At 38.8% G+C, this 10,181-nt stretch overlaps 1 protein-coding gene across 1 annotated transcript in view; it reads left to right on the top strand.

The window, feature by feature from the left end:
* Positions 1-933: 933 nt before the first annotated feature.
* The window catches only part of fer1l6 (fer-1 like family member 6), a 37,796-nt gene continuing 28,548 nt past the window's right edge, over positions 934-10,181 (top strand). Inside the window, exons 1-4 of the mRNA XM_073473355.1 lie at positions 934-950; positions 6,493-6,584; positions 6,998-7,109; positions 8,101-8,155. Of these exons, the coding sequence (XP_073329456.1) occupies positions 934-950; positions 6,493-6,584; positions 6,998-7,109; positions 8,101-8,155 (276 nt within the window). The remainder of the gene's footprint in view (positions 951-6,492; positions 6,585-6,997; positions 7,110-8,100; positions 8,156-10,181) is intronic.

The following is a 10,181-nucleotide window of genomic DNA, read 5'->3' as shown; positions in this document are numbered from 1 at the left end:
GACAGGGTGTGACTGCTCTGTTTACCAGAGGTGGTTTTGTTTATTCTGCCTGTTTCACACATCCTGGTTACATGATTACCAGTGTACAGTACATGCACGCATACAAACACACAAACTTAAGTCACCTTTTGGGAAATTGCTTAGACTTACATTCCTTTCCTGGAGCCTTACCCTAACCCTAACCTAACCTTTACCTTACCCTCACCGACTTCTTCACCCTAAAATTTAAAGATATGTGTTATGTGGTCCAGCATTTTGGTCCCCACGAAGCTATTGGATCCCACATTGTGAGTGGGCTCCCGGTTAGGGACCCCACAAATGTAGACAAACAAGTCAACTCTCTCTCTATCTCTCTCTCTCTTACACACACAAACACACACACACACACACACACACACACCATTTTCAACCTTTGCGAGGGACATTACATAGACTTGCATTTATTCCCTGGCCTCTCACCCTAAGCATGTTTTTAGTGTCACAGAATCTCTGGATAATTTAACAGCTGATTAAAAGAAATTACAATGGTTCTAATAATAATACAATCAATACTACTGCTAGTACCCACTGCATTCAGATTACTGATAATATATAATGGCAACTACTACTAGTAATAGTATTATATAATATAGAAGAAGTTTAAAATGAGTCAAAACAATTAAAAGAATTCAGAGTGTGTTATTTTTGGAGGCTCTTGACCTTTCCAGCAGGTGAACCAGGTAAAATCAATAAGGAGCCGACCATGCATCATCCACATGCTCCCTCTGCTTTACAACTCCATCCTCTGAACAAACACTTCAAGCACCAATCACCCGTTGAGGCTGTTATTCAATATCTAATTCCAACTGTCTGAGCCAACACAAGCAGACAGGATGCAGCGATGCGTGTCAAGCTGAAGGAACTGATGAGTGACACTGACTTCTGACTGCAGCAATGGATCCCAAACTGAGGTAGGAGACCAGCTCTCTCTTTTGATCACAGCAGTGGTGTTTGTTGTTGAGTTCACGGGCTAATTTAGTCTTTTACTGCGGTTGAATTTTTAAACTCTTCTTACCTGAACTGAACGTATGTAAAGTCACACGTAGTATAGTAATTCTTGATCCAAAGCAAAGAAGAAGGGTATCATTCAGAGATCGTTTTATTTTATTTATTATTCTTTTTTGGTTCTTTGTCTTTTTGGTTCACACTGCCTTACATAAAGTCACATATAGTTTTTGGTTGTCTTATGTATCAGCAGCACACAGACCTGTGAGGCTGTGATCAGACAGATAACAGCAAAGTGTTTAAAAAAACGCAGCCTCTTTATTATTTTATTAGACCAAGCTCTGTGTAAAATAATAATTCAGCTTTTGCTACGACCAAATGCAGAGTGGTCCGGCAATGCTCTACAATGACACAACAAATACGTGCAAGAACATTTTCCTGGTAGATTACTTTGTAAAGTAAACAAGGGCGGTTAATGTATATTAACTGTTTACCTTATGATCATTCCGACAGAAGATTCAATGATTGTCATCATGGAAACTTTCCAGAGTTGTAAAATCATCAGTGAACAGCAGTGCAGTGTCTCAGCATCTGATAAACCTCAGAACATATGACATATGACATATTTACTTGGACTGGACTTTATGGATTGTACTCAGAGACACCTGAGGCAACACTCCTGTACTGACCCCGCACCAAACATCATCTCATATTTTTGTTTTCTATCACTTGGATGTCTGAGTTTCACTGAAAAACAACATCTGTGCAGAGTTTGTCACTAGATGGCTGTTTTCACTTTCACCTGCTGGAGGAAGAGAGCTTCGCTGTGCTACTTTGAATCTCAGTTTAAGTTTAAGTTCATACAAACAGAGTTTTGTGATGTCACAACTAGTCATAGTTCGATATGAAACTTCAATAAGGTCACAAACAGTACTCCAAGAATGGATTTTTTAGTGTACTTAAATACAATTTAAGGTACTCTACTTGAGTATGTCCATCTTCTGCTACTTTATACTTCCACTCCACAACATTTTGGAGGCAAATGTACTTTTTTTCTCCACTACATTTGTGTGATAACTTTTTAGTTTCTAGTTACTTTGAAGATTACATGCTGCACCAGAGCCAAAGTAGTGCACTTTTAAATTGATTTATTTTATTGTCAATGTAATCTTAAAAAAGACAAAACAAAAAACAACACTGATTCCGATTATTGGAATTATGCTGAATATCGGATCTGATAATCTGCCATACAGTTTATATACATGCATGTAAATATACTGTATGTATAATTTACATACAGTTTAAGTACATTTATTACTATAAATTACATTTGATACTTAACTACATTTAATATCAGACACTTTAGGACTTTTACGCATGGGTGACTCTTCACTTTATCCAAATTAATAACAGCATGATATCTATACTTTAACTCAAGTATGACTTTTGTGTATTTTACTACACTGGAAATAGTAGCTGTCATGTGTTGTGCAGTCAAACTGATATTAGCAAATTCATAGTAGGGAGTAGATTTCTTACATTTTTAGAATGCTTGTGGTAATTTTTGTGGGAAACCATATCAGAAAAAAATATTATTTAACATCAGAGTATTTCACATGTCTGGAGGGGATCTTTAATGTGAATTCTGTTTGTGTTTTTCTGATAAGCAACATTCAGTCTTGTTTTGTATGGATGGGTCAACATAGCGTCCTACCCTACAGTGTAAAGGCTTGTCTACACATTAAATGTTTCTGTTAAGCTCTTCAGTCATCCGCCTCGCAGACATCCGACAGAACAGATTTTCATCAATTTTTCATCACTCATGTTTTGTTATTTTATTACTTAGTGTATTTTTATGCTTCAAGTGTTTTTCTTTCATTTTTCGCAGTAAATACAGACTGTGACACTGATGGGGAGCTAGGTTGCTGCTAGCTAGAAATGTTCAAATGGGTCATAATTGACAAATGGCCTGTTGTGTCATTTAGGTTAGAGGACTTGTTCTGTTTGGTGATCACAAATAGCTCAAAAAGATCCAGGAGAAACACTTGAACATGAATGTTGTTTGAGGCTCCACTCACCACTGAAAACTATAATGTAAAGAGGAGATGAAGATTTGCTTTTACCTTATATAAGAAAGTCTGCTGATCTTGCCAGCAGATGTTTCCATCATGAGGATGCATTCCTCGTTGGGTTAGGAAACAAGCTTACTTTTCCTAGTCTCGTGAGTCTGCTGATATTCTTTATTTTTCTCTCCATAAAAAATCCAACGATAAATTAATCCCATGAGTTAGTATTGTCTGTCTAGCCAAAGCCTGATATAGATATATCCTCTGTGCCATTGTTGTCCAAAAACTATGTTCCCTGATTGCAGTGATCACAGTAGTTTATTTTGTGTCACTACCACAGACTGCAGGAAATACTCATTAGTGCATCAAACTATGTTAATCCATGACTGAAAATAGTCCCCAACAAACGCACTTTTGCTGCAGTTTGTGCTGTTTGAGTGATGTTTGTTAAAAACTACAGCGCCCAGCTGTTTTACAAAATCACTGAGCCTTTTAAGAAATTGAGACTTCACATTTTATCCTGTTTTTAAAGATTGATATCTTCACAGAGAACATACACAGATCAGCCACAACATTAAAACGACTGACAGGTGACGTGAATAACATTGATCATCTCATCACAATGCGATGTTCTGCTGGGAAACCTTGGGTGCTGGCATTCATGTGAATGCCAGTAGACACGCACCACCCATCCAAACACTGCTGTGGACCAAGTACACCCCCCCATCACAACAACACTACCCGATGGCAGTGGCCCCCCAGCAGGACAATGTGCCCTGACACACCGCAAACACTGCTCAGGAACAGCTCGAGGAACACAATAAAGGGCCCAGGGTGTTAAGACGTGCTGGAGCAGGTCTGATCCCCCAACATACAGGACCCAGAGGATCCACTATAAAACGCCCTGGTGCCAGACACCACAGGACACCCTCAGAGGTCTTTAGTCCATGTCTTGACAGGTCAGAGCTGTTTTGGCTGCACAAGGGGAACCTTCACAATATTAGGCAGGTGGTCATAATGTTATGCCTGATCGGTGTATGTGCTCAGGGCTGAGTGCTACAGAGGAAGTCAGAAATGTTTTGAGAGACAGACAGATGACAAGGGTTGTCATGGTATTTTATAACTGTGACTAACATGTAGAATAATGCCTGGCTTATCCTTTGACTAGTGTATTGATAGTCGCACAAATAACCAATAAATTAGAGAAAAAAATTATTAATTAAGCATCGGTCCACCCTGTTTAGTTCTGTTAACCCTGCCATACATATTCAACTTCACCATATTCTTCTACCTGTAACACTTTATGCTCCATGTTAAGTTTTCTTGTTAAAGGAACAAGATATTTTCACATGTCTGTTCCTTGTTATTTGGTGACTATCATCGCTCTCACCTGTAAAAACTGAACTAAAGGAGGAAACACTGCAACAGTTAAAATCCTCATATGAGAACATTCAGGCTGTGAAGGCAGCATTAGAAAATAATGATGTAAACTATTACTAAGACCTGTGAATAGCTGTTAAATGGAGCGAGGAGGGCAGGTCCCTTTACCTGAACCACAAACTTACAGTGTTCCACTAACACTGAAACTACACAAGTTCAACACTGAGAGAGAGAGAGATACTTAAGACTAAGACTGGATCAAGTTTATTTATTTAGGCATGAAGACAGGTGTGGAGCATGAGCAGGCTGAAGGATGTTTGATAAGTCTTTATTTACAGGAGGCATGTCAGATGGTATGACCAGAGTGAGTGCTGAGCAGAGAGCTGACAGGATAATTCTGCTCTGGAAATCAGCCAGGGCCACTAATCCTAGAAACAAGCAGATGATAGCATGCTGCGTTATTCAGCTTGTCCCAAGATGAGAAGGTAACAAATCCTCTGACATCCCCAAACACTCAGAGGGCAGAGAGGTAACCAGATGTGAGCTGCACCGGAAGAAAGTTTTTAGCTGAAAGTAAAGGAGCTGAACCCTCCTGGTGCCCATTGGAGACAAAGAAAACTTGTCTAGACTTCAGCAGAATGGATTATTCAGACAGTCCTGCAACCCAGCGGCGGTGAGCAGTTTAAAGTATTTTTGTTTTTGACCATTTTAACTGTTCTTGATTTTACTTTTGGTAATCCCTACAGGGTCTCCTTTCATTTAAATAGATTATTTCTATTATAGAGTTTTACACCTAAAAGATTTCCTGTTTTAGAAAACGATAGTGGAGGAAGATTAACACTCAGATTTATAAATGGAACCAATTTTTTGAATTTCCATGCATGTTTCTGTTTTCCTTAACTGACTTTAAAGAGCTCCATGTGTTGCAACCTAAGTATCTTTAAACTAATGAATTGTAGTTGTACTTCAAGTCATTTTTATGCAAAAATGTTGAATGCATTTTGAGGAAAAATCTGAACTCAAGATGATTACTGCAACCTGAAAAAGTTTTCAGCTAAACAATCAGGATTTCTCCTTTTCACTATAGTACTTTAATAACTTTAAATATACTTTTTTTTTCATTTTGATGTTTGTATTACAAGTTGGACAAAACAAGCATTGTGACGACTCAGGCTCTGGATAATTTTGATGACGTTTCTCACTATTTTCAGAATTTTTATAAACCAATGAGTTGATTAGTGGAGAAAATCTGCAGATTAATTCATAATGAAAATCAGTAGTTGCAGTTCTGTACAAAATAGTTCAAAATGAGTTCCACCTTAACAAACTACAACGTCGACTTCTTCTTTTATATGAATGCATGAATACTAATATAACAATAAAATATAAAAAATACTATTTGCACTTAACTTTTAATGTATAAATACTTCCATACCTCCACCACTGACTATTCTTCCATCTCTGTACATGTAATGATAAAGAAAAGTTAGTTGTTTTCTCCTGCTACAAGTTGACAGTATTTATTTCCACTTCCAGGAAGAGATTTTATTAGAATTTTCAATTGTTGCTTTTTCTGTTCAGCTTTTAACTGTGCTAAATGGACTGTACAGCACATCTCTACTGTCATCATGTACAACAATCTTTGAAGAAAACTCGTCTTCTCTTCTTTTTGTGTGTGTGTTTCTGCTAATTACAGAGATTTACACATTTCAGGCTTGAGGAAATTCAAGAAAATCCATAGAGCAGATATTATACAGCACTAATTTCTGTAAATTTAGAAGAAGAACTTCAGCACTAGTGGGCTAAATTATCTCTGATAGTCATTATATGGCATAATTCAATGACTGTCTGACATTAGATGCAGCTTGTTATCCTTCCTGGTTAAGAACCACCAACCCCCTTCTGCAGCCATCTTCACCTGTTGTTGTTGGGGCTTTCTCTCTATCAGTGTGGCCTTCAGCCTGTAATAATCCTGCTGTAATAAGCTACATGTAAAAGTAATTTGTAACAAATTAGGTTGACACAAAGATCTGAGCTGTTCAAAGTCTCTCTCTTCTGTGAGCAGAAAGGCCAAGATCATGTTTGGCCTGAAAGTGAAGAAGAAGAAGAAGAAAGTCAACACTGACCTGGTCCTGGCAAACAAGGGAGCTGTGGGTGAGGCCTGAAAACACACACACACACTAACACACACACACATACCATCTTGGTTGTATTTACAGTGCACAATAGAGTATTTTTTTTCTGCCAAGACAGGGGCTTGTCTCACCAGCTGTGGTTGGTGAGACAAGCCCTTGTCAAACAGTCACCTGTTGAATACTGGTGTACACAGTGTCAGTAATTATGGGTAATTTAGGTTTTAAAGGACAACACAGAGTACCATCACAGGATGTTCTTGTCCCTGTTTATGGGGGGGTCCTTTGAAACTTTTTTAAATTCATATTAAGATGGTCCTGTAAACTGTGTGTGTGTGTGTGTGTGTGTGTGTGTGTGTGTGTGTGTGTGTGTGTGTGTGTGTGTGTGTGTGTGTGTGTGTGTGTGTGTGTGTATGTGTGTGTGTGTGTGTGCAGACAGTGAGGCGGAGGGGCCCTCTGATGTGTCTGTCCTGCTGGAGGGAGAAAACCCTGACGATCAACCTGGAAGCTCTGCAGTCAGAACCAGAATAATACCAAACAATAAGAGGTCTGACTTACACACACTACCTGTCAGCTGTGTCTTAGAACGTCAAAGTGTAGCAGCCAGGACCCTCATGCAGATACAGAGAATGACTCAGTTTAACAGCTTAATTAGGTACCAGGGATGTAAGCAGGCAGAGATAGCTGGCAGACAAACAGGCAGATGAGGGGATCCTGAAGCACGTGAAAGAATACATTAAACACAGGTACAACAAAACACAGTGAGTCTCACTAACTACACAGACTAGCCAGCAAGGCAGCTAGGAGTGTGGAAGTAAAGCTGAGGATGATGTAGTGGAAGACACGATGAGCTGATGGGAGGCAGGAGTGTAGACTGGGGCAGTTAATGATCTGCAGGTGAGCAGAGGTGGAGTGGGGAAGGGAGACCACAGCCACAGCACGGATACAAGCAGGAGCCCGGGAGAAACTAAGGAACTAATAAGAAAGAAGGGTCATTACACCACTGATTCTTTTTATTGACACATTGTTTGTTCCTTGAATTTGTGTAGGAAAGGCTCCTGTTCACAGTGCGATTGCAGTTTCATCAGCGATATTTGGTCGGACCGACCCGTTTGATTGCAATATTATTAGCCCTGTCAGTCATTTGGCGGGATAAAATCAGGTGTTAACATTCTCTCTGAGGTGTGTTCTTTCATTTTCTGGAGGCATTTCTTTATCAGGAGTCACACGGTGTAGATATGTTGGTCTTAGTGTGTTTCTCCATCATCTCCCATTGACTCCAATACAGCTGACACCACAGTCTGGCACCAAAGCAAGATTTACATAATGACCCTTCCTTCATTTTTAGATCCTTGGGAGAAACAGGGAAGTGGAGGGAAAACAAGGGAAAACACTGGGCCTTAACATATAAAGCACTAAATGATGACCACTCTGACTGACACTTTACCGTTTACAGATCATGAGTAACTCTTACATGTTTCTGTGACTCTGTGAATAATCAGACTGAGACACTGACCTGTACATTGACATTTTCACAGGGCCAAGCTGAAAACTCGCATCCAGGACAGTGAAGGGAAACCACAGAGCTTCCAGGTAATTACACATAGAGCACACAGTTATTCACTGTATGAGATATATATTAGTTCAAATGTAAGATTAAACTTAAGCAATTCTCAAGGGAACATGGAGTTAGAGTAATAATCTGAGGAGAAAAATACATAAATAATAGGAGAAAACAGGAACAAATAGAAGAGCACTCAGAAGAGTATCCAATAAAACATGTTTAAATCCACTAGATCAGGGGTCTCAAACTCAAATTAGCTTGAGGCCACTGCTGGAATCGTCATCTCGTAGGAGAGCCACTACAGCGTTCAAGTACTACAAGAAAGCGCAATATTGCTGAAATTCTCATTTGTATTTCCATTATTAACATAATAATAAAAAAATGCAAACAGTAGTTTGAACAAATCAGTTCATGATCAGTTTTTAACAGTTAGGGCAGATCTTTTTTCCCTACTCTTAAATAACTTAAATAACTTAAATCCTCGCACTGAACTAACAAATGAAATACATTTGTACTTTATTTCTTGCCGGACACCTGGCAGCACTTGAAATGCAAACAGAAGGAAACATCTGTATGTACATGAGGTTTTAACAGTGCAAATATTTTATATATATAATATAAAAAATTTTAATAACTTGTAGCGGGCCAACATGAAAGTCACAGCACAGAGTAACGGGAGTCACATGCCACTTTTAGCGTGGAGAGTTAGGAAAACTGACTGACAAGACGATGGTGGAGGATTTGTTGTCAAATCCAAAAGCAAAAGCACCTATTGGGCAATATGTCGGATTTAAACTCAGTGATAACAGGTAACCTGACAAAGTTAATGAGGGAAAAGGATTACCTGACTGAGAGGTTGGAGGTGTGCAGCCTGTCGCCTGCAGCTCTTCATCCAACAGCACCATCTTGTCCATTACTCCCACAGATTAAATAAAACTACTCTGATATATTTAAAATTGATCTGCTGACTACAAATGCAAAAATGACTGCTGTTTTTCCCTGGATGGAGGGAGAGGGGGACCGGCAGTTTGAGACCGCTGCACTAGATCCTAATTTTTATTTGGCTCACCTAATTGTACTCACTTGTAGATACCAGCCACCTTAATACACCTGGGGTCGTAGTCATAAACATTCTGAGAATCCTTTCAGAGAGCTCCTTACTTAGCCTAAAAACGTCTAGCAAGGAGCCCTAGCTTAGGAGTGATTTAGGAAACTTGTTAGAGCAACTCTGAGCCGGAAGAGACAGAAACTTTTATCTTACTGAGGATGCGGGGTCGACCCTGTTGCTAGATGTGACACATTCCTTTAAAAGCTAGAAATAAAAATACACTTTTAGTGATAATCGTCAGGAAATGGACAGTGAAATTGACAGGCCTAATCATAGAATATCTCCATTAAGACTTTAATTAAAACTGTTACTAAATGAGTGCAGAGTGTTATATAAGACAACGGGGTCAGTTTGTAACTGTCTTAAAGAAAACATATATCATGAACTGCTACTGTATGTCTGACAGTTTTTAATTTTAACATTAAAGTCGCCTACAGTTGCCTAATATCTCAGTGTTGTTATAGCGTTATTGTGTTAGAGACGTGACCACATCTCTACTGAGATCAGAACATTCTCCCTGCACAACCTAACTGTAGTGTTTCATTAACTCACAGTCATTCAGTGTTTGGAAAATATTTCTTCTTCCTCTTTGTCTTTCCACCATTTTCTCCTCTTTCTCAAAAAACACCTCAGGTTCTTTAAAGTCCTCCCCCCTACTCCGAACAGATTTTCCCCTGAGGAGCTTTCTGAAGGGCTAAGATGCTTTGTGAATAACTTTTTTCTTTACAAGGATCTAGTCTAAATTTTAAGGAAAATTCTTAGAAAACTTCATAATTCTAAGAATAGTCTTAGAATTTTGTCACTAGGTGCAACTCCTAGTACTAGGAAGCTTTATGAATATGGCCCCCTTATATTAATCATCAAGATAAAAATCAGGTGTTCCCTGAAAAATTAACAATATGTTGAAAAACATCCTATATCGCAGTGTTAAAGAAAGAGAGATAAAA

The sequence above is a fragment of the Pagrus major genome, chromosome 9 (assembly GCF_040436345.1).
Source record: "Pagrus major chromosome 9, Pma_NU_1.0".
Classification (NCBI taxonomy): Eukaryota; Metazoa; Chordata; class Actinopteri; order Spariformes; family Sparidae; genus Pagrus; species Pagrus major.
The sequence above is the reverse complement of the archived record's forward strand: the minus strand, read 5'-3'. Positions and strand labels throughout refer to the sequence as shown.